The sequence below is a fragment of the Rhinichthys klamathensis genome, unplaced genomic scaffold (genome assembly GCF_029890125.1).
Source record: "Rhinichthys klamathensis goyatoka isolate OS25496 unplaced genomic scaffold, OSU_Roscu_1.1 h1tg000019l_1, whole genome shotgun sequence".
In the NCBI taxonomy this organism is placed as follows: Eukaryota; Metazoa; Chordata; class Actinopteri; order Cypriniformes; family Leuciscidae; genus Rhinichthys; species Rhinichthys klamathensis.
The window spans coordinates 5,014,462-5,037,993 of record NW_026606570.1 but is presented as its reverse complement, the minus strand read 5'-3'; the positions used below and the strand labels follow the sequence as shown (position 1 = coordinate 5,037,993).

Below are 23,532 nucleotides of genomic sequence, written 5' to 3'. Positions count from 1 at the left end.
CATGATTTGCTACTTGCTAATCTATTGCAGGTGGTATTAGATTACATTCTTATTCTAGAGAGCATTTGATTGCACTAAGGTCTGTGTAGTGTAACATGATGTCATTAATATTTTTAATACATTTTCACAAATGAAAGACCTCATGATTATAATAATTTGAAGGTGAAATTTTGATGTCCTCATCCTTCAGTGCCATTTTATTGAACACAAGACCTTGAACATATATGTTTTCTCTTTCTCGCTCTCTTTTTTTGTTGCTTTTTAAAAATATTTTCCTTCTTAACTCATGGACTACTTCGAAACTGTCATCTGTCATTGTATTAAGTATATGAAAAAATATACTTACTACAAAACTTAATTAATTAACGCTATATTATATCTGCTAAATGAATTAATGTAAATGTAAATTAATGCTATATTAATAATTAAGTATTAATAATTAGTAATAAAACAATTATCTAATGAGATTTTTTTGTTGAACATTTCTCAAAGTAAATTAGTGCAAGAGTGCAAAATGAACGTCGATACTTTGGTCTTGAAATAATTTGATGAGAAATGATTGAGTTCATATTGAAGTCTCTGACTTTTTGATTGTAGACATGATATCAAATGTAAATCTGCACTGTAAAAAATGTTATGTGCTATCGACTTTTTTTTAAAAAATATGGTAATAATATTACACATGATTATTTTTAAGTCGTTTTTAAGGCTTGATTTGTTTATTGTCATCTAATAAATCATGTAAAATCTCCTAAATTATTTAGTCTATGACACAATGAATTTTATGTTTTTGGTGAAATGTTTAATTAGTTGACTGAAATGTGTGTGACTTTGAGTTAACGGAAATTACCCGTTTGTATTTGACTTTGAGTCATGTTGTACAATTAAAAGACTGCACAGCACAAGTAGAAACAAACTTATATACACTGGCATTAGTAAAGCTATTGGTCAATAAACCAAGCAACATGCTTTTTAGTATTAATACATGCCGTTATCCACAACCTATAAGCTCTACTCTTCTTCACAATGGTAATGATCAAAAGTTCAAAACTACAGAAACTCTTTTAAATGTCAAACTGATCATTAAACATTAACAGATATTTTTCCTTCACTCAAATGTCAAACATAACTGATCATTAAACATTAACAGATATTTTCCCTTCACTCAAAAACACATAAAATATAATTTCATTTGAATATTTACTCTCCATTTCCAGCCATATCTACCATGCTTCATTGCTGTCAAGGAGAAACAACTAAGATATTAAAGATCTCATTTTCATTTTGGATCAAAACACATTAAAATGCTATTTTAACATACAATGACTTGAATACCTCTTCTATGAAAGAAAAGAAAAAGATACAAAAAACGCAAAAAAAAATTATATCTTAGAGAAGACCCCTGCAGACCCTCATGGTATAGATACGGTAAGTATATGTGTATATATATATATATATATATATATATTGTATGTATAATCAGGCCTTGACATGAACTTTTTGCTCACCAGCCACTATGGCTAGTGGTTTTCCAAAGTTACTAGCCACTCAGCCTTTTCACTGGCCACAATTTTGAAATCGTTACCATGGGGTAAAACCGCCATATAGATATTTGTAATATCATTTCATAATTTGGCAGCAGGCATATTAGGCTCCTGTCACTTTAAGACCTGACTTACAGATTCATTATACTGTTATACAACACAACATAACTGACTGTATATGTGAATACTTGCCAAGACCAGCATTTTGTCATTATTTTCTGTGTATTTGACTGTTTAAGCACAATATATAAGCAGTGACAAAAACTAAATTTAGTACAAGGCGGCTTATGCGTGCACTTTGGGTGTGACTGCACAAAGTAAAATTATGTGCATTACGCACAATGCCACGCTGAAATTCAAGCCCTGTAACACCAACAATATTCATCTGGAGCAAATGAATCGAGTGAGTGAGTGGAGACGGGTTTGTGTGTCAACTCGCTGTTGAAGAGATGAGAGAGTGAGAAAGTGCAGCTGGTATCGTGTATCTATTCTGCGGAAAATGAGTATTGAAAGTGATATTTCAGTATCAATATGTATTGAAACATCTATATTTTTGACAACACTACATTGCACTTAGATTATTATTTCAGATGCCCTTTTAAAAGACTATAACTGAAAAATTTATAGCCTATATTATTTATAAAATTCAACCCACTAAAGTAGCTAGTAGGAGTGACTGTGTTACACGCCACTGGGTTGGTGGGTGTCAAGCCATGATTAAAATATGTAAAAAAAAATATATATATAAATATAAAATATGTTTTTAGAGTCATTAAATTTAAACTTTTCAAAGACAACATAAACATTTGTTGGCACATGTGTTTTGTGGACACCAGTATGTGTCATTGACCCATTTTCTTATGGGTCTGCTTTTCCTGACTGTCTCGTAAAGATTGCGTCTATGTTTATGTGCGCAGTTCTAAGGAGAAAGGCTGGAATTTGGCAGCTATTTTAAAAGCCTTTCTTAGTTTAGACTGCATCTCTCTCCATCCATCCTAACATCTACATGTCTCTTTTCTGGCAGCGTCTCATGAAAGGTTATGGATCAGACCTTTTGTTCCTGCATACTATCTTGGCTATTTCCACTGCATTGCCAAAGCAGTTATTCTTGTTCCCATTTACTAACAGGAAATGAAACAGCAAACCTACTGTAAAAACAGGCTCAGGCAGTCATTACTACATCGTATCCTGGTGTTAGTCTAATTTTTTGGTTGTCTCAATGTGAATAACAGGCAGTATAAGTGGCAGATCTTCATTATCCTGACAGTCAAATCCATTGATCTTTAGCATTACTTCTTAGTATCCAGAACACATTGTAAAGGCTTTCATCAAATCACACACTCTAATCAATCACAAAGAGGACAAAGAGGTATTCAACTGAAACCCCTAAATCTCTATTCATCACTAATGCAACTTTCAAGGCTACTAAAAAGGACTTGAAGGATCTCTAATGATCGCATGGTCGAGGCAACAACTTCTGCCTGTACTGTGGTCCATCCTTCAAGCCCCTTTCTAAAGAGCTAATCAAGAACCCTTGAAAGAGAGATTTTTATGACATTCATGATGAATTGAATTGCAGGTTTGATCTTTGACCTTGAGCTTGATTGTCTTAGAGATGAGATGGAAACCTTGAAAAAAGGAATCTGCTCTGTGTGGCACGACCTCTCATCAAGGTCTCGTAAATGAGAGCTTTGAAAGGAGCAAAAATCCCGGGTCTCATAAAGTGAGCCTGCAAATTTTGCCTTTAGTCTGTGTTTGTGTGTGTGTGACTAGGTGTCCTTTGTTGCTCAAGGTCATAGGGAGTCAGAATATTGGGTGGTCTGAAAGTTCATATTCAGAAACAGATGAAAATGAGGCACTTGCAATTTTACTAGCGAACAAATGAAACATCTGGAGGTCAAGTTATTTCCATATCAATCAGAGATATGTTGCATGGGCCACACACATTCAGTCACAAACATTCTCACATGGGTCTTTCTCATAAAAACGACTTCCAGTTTTACATGCTACACAACTGACACTACAGAACTGGTGAAATGTTTGTAACGTGGACACTCATTAATTACAGATGTTTCAATTAAGTATGTACAAGTATGGAAGCCCATTTAATGCCTTAAAGGGATAGTTCACCTAAAAATGAACAATTTTTTCCAAAATTAGTAATTTACTCACCCTCATGTTGTTAGTTGTTACAAACCCATAAAACATCTTTTGAAATACACATTAAGATATATTTGAAAATATGAGAGATTTCTGTGCCACCCATCGAAAGTCCATTTAACCATAACTTTGACACTTCAAAAAGTTAATAAAAAGTTAAAGTAATTCATATAAATCATTAAGCATGTTTCTAACATGCTTACTTGATGCGCGAGACAAACCTTACTGGTTCTCGAGAGTCAAGCAAGCATGGTTTGGCTTGCATTTAATATATTTGATTAGCTCGTGCATTGATCAATGTGTGTGAATATGTGAATAAAAGCCTAAATTTGATGTGTTAATCATAAATTAAATTTGATTAATATGGATTACTTTTACAATGTCTTCATGAGCATTTAAGCGTCAAAGTTTTGGTGGAAAGGACTTAAAATGGAGGGAGAGTAATCTTTGAGGTTTCATTAAAAAGATCTTAAGTTGTGTTTCAAAGATGAACGAAAGTCTTAAAGAATTGTAATGGCATGAGGGACTTGAGTATGAGTATGATTTTTGAGTGAACTTTCACTTTAAAGTAAAATAAAGTAATTGTGAGATAAAGTTTAAAAATAAGAAATAAAACTGCAATTAGGAGACATAAAGTAGGGCTACCAATTATAAAAAATACAGTCAATTCCTTTATATTTTATTGTTTTCTTTGAGGCGGAAATAGGCTTCTATACAGACACTCCTTCATTAAAGAAAATTCACATCCCTTTAATATGCAAAATCTCTCCTTAACAACAACAACAAGATTAAATGAAGAGCAAATGGAAATCAAACTTTCCCTAAATATCTGAAACGGTTATGCTCTGTTATGTCCTGTTTTTTTTTTTCGTTTTCACTCTGTTTTCTCTGTACCTGTTTTCCTTAGTTCCCTAGTTAGACAGAAAAAATCATAGATTTTTGAGTTCAGCTCATGAAAAAGGGGGGCAAAAACAAAAGTGTTGTGTTTATAATTTTGTTCAATGTACACAAACATGTTTTCTCTCAAATATTGTTCACAAATCTGTCACAAATTTAGTGAGCACTTCTCCTTTGCCGAGATAATCCATCCACCTCACAGGTCTGGCATATCAAGATGCTGATTAGACAGTATGATTATTAAACAGGTGTGCCTTAGGCTGGCCACAATAAACGGACACTCTAAAATGTGCAGTTTTACTGTATTGGACCCACCCCCCCACCCCCCCTCTGAAAAAAAAAAGGTTGCTGACTGTGGCCTGTGGAATGTTGGTCCACTCCTCTTCAATGGCTGTGCGAAGTTGCTGGATATTGGCAGGACCTGGAACACGCTGTCGTATACGCAGATCCAGAGCATCCCAAACATGCTCAAAGGGTGACATGTCCGTTGAGTATGCTGGCCATGCAAGAACAGGGATGTTTTCAGCTTCCAGGAATTGTGTACAGATCCTTGCAACATGGGGCCTTGCATTATCATGCTGCAACATGAGGTGATGGTCGTGGATGAATGGCACAATGAGCAAGAACGACGAGCATGCAGATGAGCTTCCCTGAGACGGTTTCTGACAGTTTGTGCAGAAATTCTTTTTTTATGCAAACCGATTGTTGCAGCAGCTGTCCGGGTGGCTGGTCTCAGACGATCTTGGAGGTGAAGATGCTGGATCTGGAGGTCCTGGGCTGGTGTGGTTACACGTGGTCTGCGGTTGTGAGGCCGGTTGGATGTACTGCCAAATTCTCTGAAACGCCTTTGGTATGGCTTATGGTAGAAAAATGAACATTCTATTCACGGGCAACAGCTCTGGTGGACATTCCTGCAGTCAGCATGAATGAATGTGTTTTGGGATGCTCTGGATCGGCGTATACCCAATACAGTAAAACGAATCGGTTACCTAACGTAACCTCGGTTCTCTCTAGATGAGGGAACGAGTATTGCGGGAAAGATTCATCTTTTCTAAATTATTGAAGCCAAAAAATTATCCTTAATTTTGTATCCATTGTCAACGCAGTGCAGCAGCTGCAGACCTTGAGCGGGCTATCTAGCGAGCTCATTGGTCGCTCTGCGGGAACTGCTGCAGCCTATGGACAGACAGAATGAACTCGCGTCCAATGAGAGGCGCTCGCGCCTTCATCACGTCACAGCCCGCCAAACTGGGCGTGGCTAGAGTGTATATTAGAGCGGTCCAAAGGCTGCCTCCCTGGTTTTCATAGAATGAAGCGAAAAACGCTCGTGGCGCGAGCACGGCCGGCTACGCAATACTCGTTCCCTCATCTAGAGAGAACCGAGGTTACGTTAGGTAACCGATTCGTTTTCTTACGAGAGGTTCTCTCGTATTGCGTAAGCTAGCTTACGCTACGGGAACCCATTGTCAACGCCGTGCGCGCCAAGCATCCACAGCATGAGCCCAGTGGGAGAAAACCCCGGGGAGCCCTATGAGTGGGGAAAGCATTTTAGCCAGCAAAAGCGCGGGCCAGTGTGAATGCAATACATAAGCACATAGCGGGAAGAGAGACAGAGCGGTAGTGCCGGTCTGTGGAGAGTTTCCCATCAGTGCAGCTCACCAGGAGAGCTTTAGCGTATTAGACCGCTAGCAATTTAGCCTGCAGGGCGGGTACTTCCAGATTGTAAAATCTGACAAAGGTAGAGGGGGAAGCCCAGCCCGCTGCCACACATATGTCGTGAATGGAAATCCCGCTGGACCACGCCCACGATGAGGCCATGCCTCTAGTGGAGTGAGCCCTAACGCCCAAAGGGCATGGCAGGTCTTTTGATGCATACGCAGCAGCAATAGCGTCCACTATCCATCTAGACAGTGTCTGTTTCGAGGCGGCGAGACCCTTGGTGCGCCCTCCGAACGAAACGAAAAGCTGCTCAGTGCGTCTGAAAGAAGCAGAGCGCGCAGTATACAATCTCAGTGCTCTCACAGGGCAGAGGAGATTGGCGTCACATTCGCTATTGGATGTTGGCAGAGCCGATAGAGAAATGATCTGCGCTCTGAACGGGGTACCGATAACTTTGGGGACATAGCCGTGTCTAGGTTTCAAAATGACCTTGGAGTCATTTGGTCCAAACTCAAGACACGCAGTGCTGACAGACAGCGCATGAAGGTCTCCCACACGTTTAACTGATGACAAGGCAGTCAGAAAAACGGTTTTGAGTGAAAGGTATTTCACATCCACGGATTGAAGCGGTTCGAAAGGAGGGGCTTTCATAGCTTCGAGAACTATAGAAAGATCCCAGATAGGAACCGATGGGGGGCGCGGGGGGTTCATCCTTCTAGCTCCCCTGAGGAAACGGATGACCAGCTCGTTTTTTCCCAGTGACTGGCCATGCAGGGGTTCAGCGAACGCCGCGATGGCCGCCACGTATACTTTGAGCGTGGATGGGGACCTGCCCTTATCCAATAGCTCTTGTAAAAACACGAGCAGCGGCGAAACCCCACATGTCCGTGGGTCCAGATCTCTGTCGGTGCACCATTTCAAAAACACAGACCATTTGGACGCGTAGAGTCTTCTCGTAGAGGGAGCTCTAGCGTGTATGATAGTGTTCATAACGCCCTCTGGCAAAGCGACGGGTAGTCGTTGATCGCCCACGCGTGCAGCGCCCAGCGCTCTGGGTGGGGATGCCAGATCGTGCCGCGAGCTTGAGAGAGGAGATCTGATCTCACTGGAATGGGCCACGGGGCTGTCAGTGACAGCTGCGTAAGCTCCGGAAACCATGTCTGATTCTCCCAGCGCGGGGCTATGAGGAGCACCGAGCAGCGCGTTTCCCTGATCCTCTGTATTACCTGTGGTAATAGCGAGATGGGAGGGAAGGCGTAAAGCGGGCGGTTGGGCCAGTCCTGGGCCAGCGCGTCCTCGCTTTTCGAGAAAAACACAGGGCAGTGAGAGTTCTCTTCTGACGCAAAGAGGTCTATCTCTGCTCTGCTGAATAGGCGCCACAGCATCTGGACTGTTAGAGCGTGCAGAGACCATTCCCCTAGGGGAATATTGTCTCTGGACAGTCTGTCTGGGCCGTTGTTCAGATGGCCTGGCACATGCGTCGCTCTCAGCGAGCGCAGATGGCCCTGGGACCAACTCAGTATGCGTTCTGTCAGGTGGAAGAGGTTTCTGGACCTGACGCCGCCTTGGCGGTTTAGATAGGATACCACAGATCTGTTGTCCGAACGGACCAGGACGTGGTGACCCTGAATGACCGGGAGGAAGCGCACGAGCGCGTACTCGACCGCTATCATTTCCAGACAATTTATGTGAAGGAGCTTTTCCTGTACTGACCATAGGCCAAACACCGGTGAGCCCTCGCAGACCGCACCCCAACCCGTGTTGGACGCATCTGTCGAGATGACTTTTCGGCGGGACACAGCTCCCATCGTCACTCCCCGCTGGTACCATTCGGCCACTGTCCAGGGCTGCAGAGCTGAGATACAGGTCTGAGTCACTCTGATTAGCTGGCGGCCTGTGCCCCAAGCCCGGCGAAACGCGCGGGTGTTTAGCCAATGTTGAAGCGGGCGCATGCGCAGTAAACCCAGCTGGAGTACTGCTGAGGCTGAGGCCATGTAACCTAGCATCTTCTGAAATATTTTCAGAGGTGTGAGGTTGTTCATCTGAAAAGATGCGGCTAATCACTGAACACGGCGCGAGCGCTGTGTTGATAAGCGAGCCGACATAGCCATGGAGTCTAGCTCTATTCCAAGGAAGGAAATCGCTCGACTGGGCTGAAGTGAGCTCTTGGTCCAATTGATTGTGAGACCCAGGCTGTTCAGATGACTGAGGAGAACTGTCCTGTGAGACAGTAGCTCCGTCTGTGATTGTGCCAAAATCAGCCAATCGTCCAAATAGTTCAGTATTCGCAAGCCCTGGCTCCGCAGGGGTGCGAGCGCCGCATCCATACACTTCGTAAAAACACGGGGTGCTAGGGACAGGCCGAACGGCAGGACGGTGTATTGATAAACCTGACCGTCGAAGGCTAATCTCAAGAATGGCCTGTGACGGGGATTTATCTGAATCTGAAAATAAGCATCTTTCAGATCGAGAGATATAAACCAGTCCCCCTGGCGCACGTGCGCGAGGAGTTTCCTGACTGTAAGCATTTTGAACGGTCTCTTCACGAGCACCCTGTTCAAAAATCTGAGATCCAAAATCGGTCTGAGGCCGCCGTCTTTCTTGGGAACAAGAAAATAACGGCTGTAAAACCCCGACTCGCTCAGAGAAGGCGGCACTCTCTCTATGGCCCTTTTGCACAGAAGGTTTGCTATTTCTGAACGAAGCATGCAGGCTGCTGCCGGGTTCACAGTCGTTTCGAGCCGCGCTCGGAAGCGGGGAGGGCGGCGATCGAATTGTAGCAAATAACCTTGTTTTATCGTGCTTAACACCCATTTGGGTATCCCTGGAATAGCTTCCCACGCTTTGAAGCGTAACGCTAGAGGGTGAATGCCCAAATCGCCCTGATTGCCGCACACAGCGAGCTGAACAGAATGTGTGAGCGCCAGGGGCGTAGCAACCGGGGGGGACGGGGGGGACACGTCCCCCCCACTTTTAGAAACAGGTGATTCTGTCCCCCGCATTTTTTTTTACTCCGCGCCAATATTTCCGCCCGTGTTCTCTGATTTGTTACTTAGACTTGAGTGAGCTAACATTCAGCCAATCACAGCGCGAAGCATCTATTGGGCGCGTCTGCCATGAGCTTCAAATCTTTTGTTGCTCTTGCGAATTTTCGTGTTTGTTTAGTCGCTTTGCTGTTTGGCCGTCTAATGCACCCCAGAAAAAAAGCAGAGGACTACATCATTTTTTTTTCAAACACACACTGTTACAGTATGTCGCGATGACATGAATCACACGTAAAGTTTCCTTATTATGATTTAACCTACTGTAACGCTGTAAGAAGTGTAAGACAACAGAACCCGTATGGACCTCGTCACGTCGCGCCGGATTGTGCCGAGTGTGTGTTAAATGCTCTCCTACCTGTTGCTTTGGATAAAAGCGTCTGTTAAATGAGACATAACAGATTATTCCCAGCAGGCACACGTCATAAGACGTTGATATTTGATTAAATTTTGGTTGCGACGTCGGGTGACCAAAATTCAATGTAAATTCAACATCTAATGTCAATGTTAAATTGATGTCCAATACCGAATTCATTGATTTAGGTTTTATTGATATATTTTTTTATAAAATGTCTGTTGTATAAAATTACTGTAGGCTATATGTTATCTGTTATACTCATTGAACACTTTTTTTGGTCCAACTGTTAAGATAAAAGTTAGGCCTATTGTTCAAGTGTAGTTTAACTGAAATATTGTAAATATCATAAAATATCTTTATTTCATAAAAATAAAGTATAGATGTCCACAGTTGTCTGAAAGTCCCAAGTCCTGCAATATTTTTTTTATTTCGAGTATGATTTCACAAAAATAGGTTGCTGTAAACTATCATGGCATGTTCCCAAATTTGGCACTAGGGTGCTGTAAAATGCCAATTGCTATTCCATCTAGAATTTATTATTATGAACATCAACTTTCAGTCCCTCCAGAAAAACGCGATTATGCGATCGCATGATTCAATAATCAGCCAAAGTCCGCATATTTATGCGGGGGCATTTTTTCAAATAGGCCTACGCCGCACTTTTGCCGTATAAATTGCCGATTTCCACGCAGAATATGCGGGGCTTGTATGATTTCATAATCCCCGCATTTTTGTTGCAAAAAAAAGTCACATATATCTTAGCAGAAAGTTGAAAAATGTTGCGTTTGCTTCACACGAGAGCAGCCGTTTCCCCCTGTTGCCATGGGAACGTTATGAAGTGACGTAATTACGCGACATGAACATCATTGAAAAAAAAAACTGTAAAACAGGAAACATGTTTTTCATATTTTATTTATTCATTTTTACTGAAGTTGTAGCATATTCCTTTTGTAAAGCTACAGAACTTGTTTGACTCATCAATGTTTTGTAAGTTTGAGCCATGTGTTTATTAAGGTCTGAAATAAAACAAGATTAAATATTCCAGCACTTTCTGTGATGTAGTATGTTTGCTTATCATAGGAAGTAATAAGAAATAGCTCTTTACATTAAGGTAGTAGCCTAGTGAGAACAGGGTGTTGGGGAATCACTTTTTCTCTCTTTTTCATCAAACCGCAGTTTTTGTAAGTTCCCGCAATTTCATCACATAAAATTGCAAATATCCTGCATATTCCATCGCCGCATAATCAAGGATTTTTGCCCGCAACAATCACAAAAAAACTCCGCATTTTTCTGGAAGGACTGACCTTTGGGTCACATCACCACACCATTTTGTCCCCCCCACTTTTATAATGGCTGCTACGCCCCTGGTGAGCGCGCTTACTGTGCTTATGCATGACGGCTCGCAAACAGCAGGAACAGGCTGTTCTGTGAGTGACTTCCCGATTGAGGTGAATGGGGAAAGAGTCACATCTGTTAAGAGATGCGCGAGCATAGTCACGGGCACGGGACTTGTATACAGAGAGGTGATGGCCGGCCGTGTGACAGAGCGGGCAGAGAGGGGGCGCGCGCACGGGCTCGTGGGCGCGTTTATTGACTCTAACACTCGAGCGGGCTGTGCCAGCTTTATGTGAGTGGGCTCTGACAGGGACACGGGTAGTGTAATGCTTGTGTGTAGGGGCAAACACTGGGTTGTGGGCACATTTTCTACACATAAGGCACGTTTGCTCTGTAAGAGATTTCTCTGGGTCGCCGTAAAAACGGCGTTTGGGTGCAGGCAAGCGGGTAGCGTCACCGGCTTGTTGGTTGCTGTATACACCACTGCAGTAGCCTGAGATAAGGGGACTGACAGGGGGCGAAGCTTTGACGGCGGTCCGGCCGCGGCGGGACTGAGCCGTCGTTTTCTCAGCGCAGCTAGGAGGACTTCGGCTTCTCAGGTTTCAGCGTGATCGCTGAAGAGATGAAAATCAGGGAGGCAGCCTTTGGACCGCTCTAATATACACTCTAGCCACGCCCAGCTTGGCGGGCTGTGACGTGATGAAGGCGCGAGCGCCTCTCATTGGACGCGAGTTCATTCTGTCCGTCCATAGGCTGCAGCAGTTCCCGCAGAGCGACCAATGAGCTCGCTAGATAGCCCGCTCAAGGTCTGAAGCTGCTGCACTGCGTTGACAATGGATACAAAATTAAGGATAATTTTTTGGCTTCAATAATTCAGAAAAGATTAATCTTTCCCGTAGCGTAAGCTAGCTTACGCAATACGAGAGAACCTCTCATAAGAGAACTGCACATATTAGAGTGGCCTTTTATTGTGTCCAGCCTAAGGCACAGGTGGATGGATTATCTTGGCAAAGGAGAAGTGCTCACTAAAACAGATTTAGACAGATTTGTTTACAATATTTGAGAGAAATAGGCCTTTTGTGCACATAGAAAAAGTCTTCGATAATTGAGTTCAGATCATGAAAAATGGGGGCAAAAACAAAAGTGTTGCGTTTATAATTTTGTTCAGTGTAGTTTCCCTGGCTGTTAATTAGTTCTCACTCACCTGTTTCTGTTCTACTCATTATCTCCCTGTTTTATATGCCCTTAGTTTCCTCAGTTTCTTTGTCCAGTATTGTTAATATCAACGTCAATGTTAATATGGTTACGTTATTCTCCTGTGTAAGGTCTAAATAATATGATTAAGATGCAAAAAGGCAACGTAACAGTGTGTAACATACGACAATACCAGACAACAAACTGAAGGAAATATGGATCTTAAATACAAAATGATGCTTACCTCAAAGACTAACAGGTGTGATACTTAAATGAGTGTCCATGGCAACCAATGACTGGTGGGAACAAACGAACGCAGGAAACAGGTAACTGAAAGTCCAATATAGAAACAAAACCAAAAGAAAGGCAAAACGTGACAGAACTCCCCCTTCTGGAAGGTGACTCCTGACGCTATAAATGATAAATATTCCAATAGAGTTCATGAGAGTGGAAGAACAGAAAACCTCCATTGTGGAGCAGAAGACCCAAAAATACAAAGAAGGTGTGCACATTCCACGCAACGTTTCGACCTTTAGGTCTTCATCAGGCACATGAGCAGAAGAACACCACAGCAGGACTGACAACTCCCATGGAGGAACAGAAGACCACCACAGCAGAGCAGACGAGACTGAAGATCCCCATGGCGGAACCAACGGTGGGATGTGTCAAGGTGGAGTTAGCGGTCTGACAGCCAACGTTGTGGCTCGGAGACCTGGAGACCTAGGCGCAGCTGAGGAGATGGGGAGACCAGACAACCCTGTAGTTTCAGGAGGCCAGGGCAGAAACGCAGTGACGAGCAGCCGAGGTGGAGGCTGGGTGCTGGTGGACTGAGGCGGAGCCGATGCGAACAAGGACCAAGGCGGAGCAAAAGGGAAGGCAGAGCAAGACGGAGCCGAAGGGGTGGAGGGGTAAAGCGCAGCTGGTGTCCCGGAAGTCTGTGGTGCTGGCAGGATGAGGTCTAACCAAAGTGGAGCCGGAGGGACAAGGGAGTCCAGTGAAGCCAGTGAATCTCCACGGTGGCAGTGGGCTTTGTGTCAGCAGTGGCCATGAGTGATGGCATTAGCTGGAGATACGTGCCCTGCAGACACCTGAGGATGGCTTCTCTTCATGTTCCACTTCCCAAATCAGGTAAATTAAGAGGGCTGTAATAGTTCACTCCAATCCAGTTGAGCGATTTCAGCATCTCGTCATCAAAATGATAGTGTTGGGCGAGCTGGCAGAAGCGAGCAGAATAATCCAATATCGAGAGCCCTTTACAGGCTAGTGCGATGAGTTCTGCTACATACTCCATCCATTTTTCTTTGGTCTGGTGTTCTGTAATGTTTTAGGTCTGACTAAGATGATCAAGATGTAAAAAGCTTCAAAAACAAAAATATTAATTAATACAAATGCAGGTAATCCACAGGACAGAAGGCAACGTAACAGTGTTTAACATGAAACAATACCAGACAACGAACTGAAGGAAATTAGAAACTTAAATACACAATGATGATTAACTCAAAGACTATCAGGTGTGATTGTTAAATGGGTGTCCATGGAAATTAATGACTGGCCGGAACAAAGGAACACAGGAGACGGGAGAAAGTCCAATATGAAAACGAAACCAAAACAATGGCAAAATGTGACATCCTGCTATCTCCTGCATGTTCCCTTTTTGGATTTTTTATCAAAGACTGTTTTTGTTTCTTTACTCCTTCATTTGCCATATTACACCCACACGTGACATTATCTCACATGCTTCATAAGAGATCTCAATAATGTCTCAAACTATGTTCAGATTTGCAAATAAAAATCAATGTGAGCTCAAGCTTTCTCATCAGTTTCTTCCAAAACCAAATCATCTGAGTTATGCTATCAACATCCATTGTGTGTACTTTTATTGAATGTCAAATATTGTTTTATTGGTTTCTACATTTATTTATCTTAAAGACTTTTATAGGAGACATATTGAGACTATGACTGATGTCTACATAAACTCTCATTACGTTTCCAGAGAGCAACATTTGAGCAATTATTTCCCCCTATACTGTCATATAAGCTTATATATAGTTCATTGAAGACTGTGAGATCCATCCATAACATATTTGAGTAAAGTGTAATGTTTATTTTCACATATTGGTCTGAAACCCTCACCTGATTAAATAGCAAGCGAGTGACTTTCACCCACTTCTCTTGTGTCACACACACAGGGCTCCTGAAAAACCCCTGCACAGTAGCGCGGAGCTGGTCGGGCGACGCTGGCAGTTCGCCCAATGGCTGCTCTGGCTTCATGGGGGCGTACCCGCTACAACAGCGCAGGATATCCACAGGTATAAAACACATTCACATGCACATACACATCAGAGCACCTGCACTTGCCACATAAACACATCAGATCAGAATTTTAATTCTGAAAGCCATCTGGTTTGTGTTTGCACAGTTGCGTTGAACTGATCTTGCCCTACAGTGCTGGATCATCCATGCATATCGTCAGCGATTCAACGCTGTAGGGCAAAATCAGTCTTTATTCCAAGTGTAGGATGTCTTGTCCTGTCATTCCCGAGCAGAACTCAAGATACAGTTTCACTCATGAGAAATAGTTTCTGCTTCAAACATGTTACAACAAAGCCCATACAGTGAGTGTCTCCCCTGGCCCCTACAGTAATGGACATGTTTCACCGGTCTTATTCCCAGTATTCACATGTTGTAGATCTCTTTGTTCTCAGATGGTTTTCAGCTAGTATACAGCAAGTTTGTTTTCCCCCAGGCTTGTTGCTTATTTAAAGTCAATTATCACTTCCAGAGAATATATTTTTCAAGTTAATTGATTAACTAACAATGAGCATTAGCCTACATTTGTTACAGTATTTATCAATATTTGTTAATGTTAGTTAATGTTAGGCCGCTACAGTTCAGGTATGCAATTAAGTACTGAGTAATATTAATTAACAATATGTAATTAACAATAGAGTTTTGGTTTAGAGTTAGTTGCTTGTAATTATGCATAATTTACTGTTATTACTATATAAGTACATTTAACGTGTAACAAGGACACAGTAAAATAAATTGTTACCACTGTTTATTGTTTGGTCATGTTAGCTCAGGTCCATTAAATAATCTCAGATATTAATTTATTAGTAAATGTTATTATAATCATAAAATAAAATTAAATAAATTAAATAAAAGATGCAACTTTTGATTTTAATAATGTATTAGTAAATGTAGAACCTCAGCTAAGATTAATAATGCTTAGATGCATATATTGTTCATGTCATCTGATGTAGTTAACTAATATCAACAAATGGAAATTTATTATAAAGTGTTAACAGTTAGTTTTGTAGCACATTAAAGCTAGTCTTTAGCGCGATCACTCAACAGTATGTTTTGGCGAGGATGTGTATCTCAGGCGTTTAACATGAGGACTTGTGTAAATATTGTGATTCAGAATGCATGAGATATGTGGGTTGCATCAAAACGACCATTCCAGAAGTTCACAGCAGCTGTCATTTCCACAGCTGGCATAAATCAAAACGGGTTCCTGTAACTTCTAGCGAGCAGGCATATTTGAAGTGTGAGAGAATGCTATAATATCGCTCTTTCTCTCTGGTTTGTGCCCACCATAATTACAGCCTTTTGTTGCAAGTTCAGAGAGAGAGAGCAGAACAAAGAATGGGATGCTGGGAAAAGTGGGCGAAGCTCCAGAAGCAAACATAGCTCAGCTACTCTCCAGAAGCTTTGTGATGTGGTGATGGGCCTAATTCAGAGGCTTCATATTACTAGCTTGCTATAGAAAATAACTTACTGGAAGGTGCAGGGAAAGCTTGGAACGACGGCAGATATGTATTTCAGCTCCACACGGTTCACTTAAAACACACTGACTGAGTAAGAAAGAAGAGGCTACACAAAGCCAGCCTTGTGCTGAAGTTGCTCTTTGAGGAAAACAGACTGAGTGTGAGAGAGAGAGAAAGACAAGAGAGTGGAGGGATGGAAAAGATTATCCATTGGAATGTCTGGGCTGACCTCAAATGGAGCGGACGGGCCCGGCAGCCAATAAGATTGAGTTGCTTAGTGCTCCGCTAATTTCTTCCTGATGATCGAAGCAGTTGTCTCCATAAAGCAGACTGAGGTGCCACAGCAGGCTGAGCTACATCACATGTGTAATGTGTTGGGTGTATAAAGTGACTAAAGATGCCTGTGAGAGAAAACGAAATATTTTGCTGGCATTTGAGATTTACTTTTAAAAAAAAGAGGAAAAAAAAACAAACTTGATTGTTGAGCTGACATGAAATTGAAAATGTAAATAGTTTAACACAGCGATGATAATTTATAATTGGGTGTTTCTTCAGCTATGGGCACTTTTGTCCTTGTAACGTTTTGGGTCTAAGATGATCAAGATACAAAAAGGCTAAAAAACAAAAGTATTAAAGTAAAACAAACTCAGGTAATCCACAAGAAAGCAGGCAACGTATAACAGCGTGTAACATACGACAATACCAGACAACGAACTGAAGGAAATAAGGAACTTAAATACACAATGATGATCAACTCAAAGACTAACAGGTGTGATCCTTAAATGAGTGTCCATGGCAACTAATAACTGGTGGGAACAAAGGAACAGAGGAAACAGTTACTTTTGAACTTTGGAAACAAAGAAAACTAAATGTATTGAAGCACAAGTCATGGTCATTTCCACCACTCTTATTTCCTATGTGTTTCAATTATGTTTAATAACATTCTGTGATTTAAATGACAGTGGTATAAATGTTTTTATTTTATATTTTTTTACATTTTTAAAATAACGTCACCCTTGTCTTGCTAATGGTCATTTAATACTTAGCATTTTGTGTATGCTAAATACACAGTTAAATAAAATGTTCACAACTTTAGCAAAATTACAGCTTTATTGGAAACAATACACAATACAAATATTATTCTGAATGATATTAACCATGTTCATATGGTGCTTCATTGACACTGTTGTTAGTTTTGTAAACTAAGTATCAACTTTTGATAAAACTAAATTAGCAAAATTGTTGATTCTGATGGAAATGACGCAACGTCTGAGGGCAGCGTTATTTTAGCATCATTTATTTACTATTATAGTTTTTGTTAATATTTATAATTAGATTTTATTTTTGCATTTTAACATTGATTTATTAAGTTTTAGTCTTAACTTAAACTAAACAAAAATGATAAATGTTGCCTTGCAACTAGCTGAAATAAATTGTAAGTGTTTTATATTTTATTTTATTTCAGTTAATGTTTATTTTATAACAAGTAATTACAATTTTTTTATGGATTTAGTTAATGATAATAGCCCTGCCTGACTGACAGTCATAATTTGTGCAAAAATCTCTCACAGTACATCATTTTCACACAATAAATATTGAAATGTTTTATGTTAATTCACTCTAAATTTAGATGATTTTAAATATCGGAAACCTTGTATCTCCAAAAACGCTACTTTTCAGGAAATGGAAAAATCACTGTATTTTTAAAATGATTCAACACTGGTGTGATTCAACACATATGGTCAGACACTTGCACGAGTCATTATATTATTAATATTTTACCAAAACCAAGCTCAAATGGAGTTACAAGGTATTTGACAAGCGAATTTCTGAGAATTTAGTTCATAATTTTGTACAGAATTTAGGCTATGTGTTCCTCCACCATTGGAACGGCCGCATCTGAGGTAGTATGTGCATTGTGTTACATTTTTATCAACTTATGGGTTATAAAGATTACTGTGGCTATGTGGGCGCTCCGTCTTTTCTGTCATTTGGAGAAAATATCATGTTATTAAAGATAAAGTGCTACTCACAGGCTATTGCCAATACTGCTATAAGGCAGTATTGGCAATGACTCGACGACAAATGTTACACTAAGACATTAAAAAAAAAAATCCACTCCTTAAATACATAAAACATAGTGTTTCTTGAGTAAAAAAAAAAAAAAAAAACCTGTTGGCTACTTAGGCCTATTCAAAGAACCAGTTCTTTATTTACCTTTGCACTGCACACAAGCAGAGATGGTCCAAACTGCGTGCGTCACATCATTCACGATAGAGGCGGGGTGGATTTATCAGATTTTCCCGGCAGATTAAGGATCCAATGGAGATGCAAGGTTTAGTCATAAGCTCTTTTTAATACTTTTCATTGGTTAAATTTTTGCACAACCCACAGATAGACGTAAAGGGTAACCAATAGTAATGATGTATGGAAAAAAATATGGAGATACGAGGTTTCCTCTCGACAGCGACGATATGTAATATTTGGATTTTCTATTTAACGATTGAAAGTGATTGAAAGACAAGAATAAAACTAAATCCATACATAAAACGCATTTTTATGAAACATTTTTCAAGACAACAAAGATCTGTTTAAATAAAGTATTTAGTTAGTTAAAAACAACAACAACATGAACCTGCTCAAAAGCAGCAATTTGGTGCAAATTTAAGTATCCATAATTGCATAATTTTGACTCTCTGGATATGGTGCACACACACACACATGGCATTGAGAGGAGCGGCTAACGACACAGAAGCTGGAGGGAAGCTATCAGTCCTGGAGCTGTATCAGCTTTAATCAGCTCCTGAGGTCTCGCTGAGCTCTTTATCTCTCTGGCACAGTCCCAATGAAATATTATCTCATTTCTGATGTCCAAAGTTAAACTGCATCAGTTTTTTTTTTTTTTACTTCAGTCAAAAGGAAGATATAGAGGAAAATGAACACAAATCACTCATCTGTATCAAAAACAATACAATTTTTCATTTTGAATTCTTGCTTTGAGAATCTGGAAATAGTTCCTCTCCTCTTGATCTTTTAACAAGAGCAATGTGACAAAGGCTTTTTTCAGAAGGCTCTTTAGTGACTGAGGTTTATATTGGCCTTTTTGCAGGACATTGATGGTCTGTGAGAATGAAATTAAATGCACATGCCTCCCCCTAAAACAGCTTGTTGGGCTCAGATTGGCAGACGCACAGTATAAGCTCCAGTTCTCAGGGCACCAGGCCAGCCATCCAGTCCCACCGGTGATTGTGCAAGAATGTGTGTGCATCTTTGTGTTTTTGCAACCTAAAAAGTGGGGCAGCCTGCAATCTTACTGCAGGGATAGACTGAGAGAGAATGACAGGATATCTACTGTCTCGATTTAAAGCAGAAAGAGGGAATAAAGGGGTCTGTAGAGATGATGGTTTATTGTCAGGCATTGCAGGGAGAAGCTTGTAATGTACAGCACACATCAAAACAGCAGACATGAATCTTTTGTTTGTTGCTGATGGAAGTGATTCTTCATTATACTCAAACCATAGGCTGTATGTGTTTCTATTATTCATTTGTTCATCTGCTTAGTGACGCTTGATATACGCCAAGCATCACTATTATTATTGCAAGTATGGCCTACTTAGAGTTCATTACATTTCAGGCTTCTAGAGATAAATAAAATGTAATGAAAAATGTAATCATTTAATTTAATGTAATTTAATTTAATTTTGCACACATTTTATTATCATTGATATATATATATATATATATTAAATGTTTAGATGTTATTTTTTCATTTTGATTTTAGTAGTTTTATACTAAACGAAAATGAGAAATGTTTTTATATATATATATTTCATTTTATTTTATTTCAAGTAATGGAAATTATGTTTTCAACCCTTAGACATGTATAACGTTTTCTTTATTTGAAAATAAACTGGGGAAAAAAAAACATTAGTCATGATTTTAATCATTTTTCCAAATCTAAAATCTTTCCAGATACCCCCTCTAGAAGACATACCACAGTTTAGGAATTTCTCTTTTAGACTTGATGAACAGACTTTTAGTCTTATCTTATAAAAAGTTCACTCCATTATACTAGACCATATTTAATAAAAACTTTCATTCATTAGTCAATCAATCCTTTAAGCATTGAATTCGAAGCATGTCAGGTCTGTGATCTTTTCAGACATGTTGCCACTGTATGTTCACTGTGTCATTTAGACTAATGCATGTGCTCTTTCCCTGGCCCCTGGACGCTGAGCAGTTCTCTCTGTACCAGCAGTTCATATCTGTCCATCTCTGTGCAAACACGTGTAGCCGAGTGTGTCAGATAGCACTGGCTTAATCTCACAGGTGGCTTATAGAAAGCTCGCTTTCTCTCTGCGCTATAGAGACGCTTATCTGATTGTCTCATTCACTCTAGTCTTGTAGTGGAAACTGATAACATTTTGGTTTTAGGGACCAGCTTCCCATGCCCTGAAATCAGACAGACACTGTGCCTGTAGCCTTTACATTAGCATGGTTAGCATGGTTCTGACAAATAAAGCAAATAATATAAGCAAATGTTTACTTTAACATGCCAAGGACATAAGGAGAGCAGATGATTGGCCTGATATCTGACACAGTCAGCAAGACCTTTAAACAGGTGCATCACCTTGGGCTCTGATGCTTATTTTAGCTCAGCTTAAACAATCTGCTCCGCGGAAATGTTCAGCGACTTCTTGGGTCAACATCCTTTTCCTACTGGTTTCAACTTTTCAATCAGATTTTAGGGTTTGGTGTTGGCATTTAAACCCGTCCTACACAGTTTGTACTATGGACGTGAATTGTGTGGCTTGTTGAGGAGAGGTGCGATATTACCAACGCTATATTTCTATAGGTCAATTCTGTCATTTCTAGGCATTTCCTTGATAATTAAAGGGATAGTTGAGAATTATATGAGAATAACATGGCTTTCTATACGATGAGAATTCTCATAATTTACTCATGTCATTCCCAACCTGTATGACTTTCTTTCTTCTGTTGAACGTAAAATATTTTTTTTTGAAGAAGATTGGGTACTGTTGTAGATTTTTTCCCTAAACCTAACTACGTACCTATAATACTAATACTCTAGCGCGCCTATAGACATTGACGTTAGCTAAGTTTACTCTTCAGCGAGTCTCCAATCAACTACAGCATCCGTCTAATCCTATACTCCAGGGAGTCTTCAGTCGACTACAGCCGAGTCTTAAAGGGATAGTTCACCCCAAAATGAAAATACTGTCAGTAATTACTCACCCTCATGTTGTTCCAACCCCGTAAGACTTTCGTTCATCTTCAAAACACAAAGTAAGATATTTTTGATTAAATCTGAGAGCTGGATCACTCCTCCATAGGCTTCTAAGGGATCGAAACTTGCCGGCCCAGAAAAGTTAAAGACATCGTTAAAATAGTCCAATTGACTACAGTGGCTCAATCTTTAAGTTTATCAAGCGACGAGAATACTTTTTGTGTGCAAAAAACAAATGAAAATAACGATTTTATTCAACTATTCATTTCCTTCTCTGTGGGCCTCGAGATAGTTCACGTAGTGTAACTGCGCAACGCTTCTGTGTTGTAGGTCAGCATGTAGGCTCACTATTGGCCGACGCTGGTCATGTGTGTGATGCGTGTGACGTACAACCTAGAAGTGTTGTGCTGTTACACTACGTGAAATCTCGAGGCCCACAGAGAAGGAAATGAATAGTTGAATAAAGTCGCTATTTTCATTTGTTTTTTGCGCGCAAAAAATATTCTCGTCGCTTGATAAACTTAAAGATAGAGCTGGGGGGGGGGGGGTCTATAGGTCCTCGCCGTGGCTGCCCGAAGAGATGTTTCCGCCACGGCCGCCCGAAGGGTCTTCTCCGCCATGACCACCCGAAGGGTGGCAGCCTGCTCCGCCCTGTCCCCTGATCTCCCAGCTCCGCCCTGGAGGCTTCCTGCCACGCCCTAATCAGCCTTCAGGGCTGTACTGCAAAAGTGTTTTGCAGTACAACATCAACACAATAAGTACATTGTACTTGTTTTTTTAATGCAAGTACATAATAGTTAAAGACACCTAATATAAAGTATGAGATTTACTCAATATGAAAATATTTCTCTTTGTAAACCTAATGCGTTTTTTTCACATCCAGAAGTTTTTAATTTGAGGTCCAGTTTAAGGCTCATGTCAGTTGTTTATGAGTTTAAGTCAAGCTTACAATCATTCTTTTTTTTACTTAAGCGCCTCAGACTCAAGTCACCATCTCTGCCAGCAAAAGTTGGGAATCACCGTGGGAACTTGCTGACCATAGTTATTCTCATATGAAATTTCTCAGTGATACTAAATCAGATGAAAGCAGTAAGATTTATAACATGTGTCCAGTTGAACTTGTTCAGAACACTTTTTACGCTGACCACTTTGTCATATACGTGATGTACAGTCTCTGTATGTCGGTTTGAGATAAAAGGTTGTTTAAAATGAAATCTCTTTGGAAATGAGATTGAAATATTACGGCCGTCATTTCAAAAGAAAACCCAGAGGGGGAATAGGGATCATGAATATTTCAGATATCTCAGTGGCTGCCTGTTTTGTTTTTTTGTACCACTAGACAAAAAATGCTAATGCATTTAGATCATCAGATCATTTTTTATATTCTTCTCTGAACAGGATGAGAATTGTTGTAAAATGTACGCCCTGTTTATCATGTTTTTAATTTCAAAACAAGTCATCGCATTGTTGTAATTTGTCATGAAATAATTTGTGAATATTTTGTGTCTAAACTGGGATTAAACATGTAAAGGAAATCCCGGACATTCAGTTTCAAAATATTTATCCTCTCTTTGTTCAAAGTTTTCATTAAAAGTGACAGCCGGAGATGAATCATATATAGATTAGTCATTGTGCTTACCATTATTCACCCAAATGCTTATTTTGCATTATACGCCATGATAAACTGTTTGAACAACTGCATATTTTCTATAGTGCTGATTATCTGAAATAGCCGGATGTGTGAAACTGTAGTGGGCTCAAAACCTGGATCATTCTTTAGTCCAAACTGCTATGTGACCAAATTGGCAGTGTAATTAAATCTCAGCCGGCTGGATAGTCTTGAGTTTTGTCTGCAGCATGTGTATGTGCGCATGAATATGTGAGTGTATGAGAGTGTTTATGTGTGTGAGAGTGAGAAATGAAGAGAGTGAGTGAGTGAGCATGTAATGCGTATTATGTCGACTAAATGTCCTTCCTGGACCTGATGGCCACACGCACTGCGTGATACAAACCCGTGTTTGTGTAGATCTGCAAAGATCAGACCAGTGTTAAAGAAAAGTAGGATGAAACCGAGAGGAGAAATAAGGTGCGCAGGAAGTGTCAGACTAAACACATTAGCGAAGGTTTGATTTAAACACTCTGTGCTGATTGAATGGAGGAAGCCACAAAACCACTCTCTTCCTCTATATTCAAATGACTCTGCAGCACTGCTGAGCTAGAGCGAATTGAAAACAGACTCATCTGTGTTGTTTATGACTGATTCACCCCTCTTTTAGCTGAAGTGTCTTGTTTTGTCCCCGTTTAAGTGGTTCTGTTCGTAATAATC

At 40.4% G+C, this 23,532-nt stretch overlaps 2 protein-coding genes across 3 annotated transcripts in view; one reads left to right on the top strand and one right to left on the bottom strand.

Moving 5' to 3' along the window:
- ppil3 (peptidylprolyl isomerase (cyclophilin)-like 3) overlaps positions 1-2,786 on the bottom strand; it is a 242,276-nt gene extending 239,490 nt beyond the window's left edge. Inside the window, exon 1 of the mRNA XM_056236783.1 lies at positions 2,775-2,786. The gene's annotated coding sequence lies outside the window, so the exon portion shown is untranslated. The remainder of the gene's footprint in view (positions 1-2,774) is intronic.
- The window catches only part of rxrab (retinoid x receptor, alpha b), an 82,500-nt gene that overhangs the window by 18,326 nt on the left and 40,642 nt on the right, over positions 1-23,532 (top strand). The window contains exon 2 of one of the 2 annotated variants that reach the window (XM_056236614.1): positions 14,378-14,497. The exons of the other annotated variant lie outside the window; for it this stretch is intronic. Coding sequence (XP_056092589.1) covers positions 14,378-14,497 — 120 coding nt within the window. The remainder of the gene's footprint in view (positions 1-14,377; positions 14,498-23,532) is intronic. 2 annotated transcript variants of the gene reach the window in all.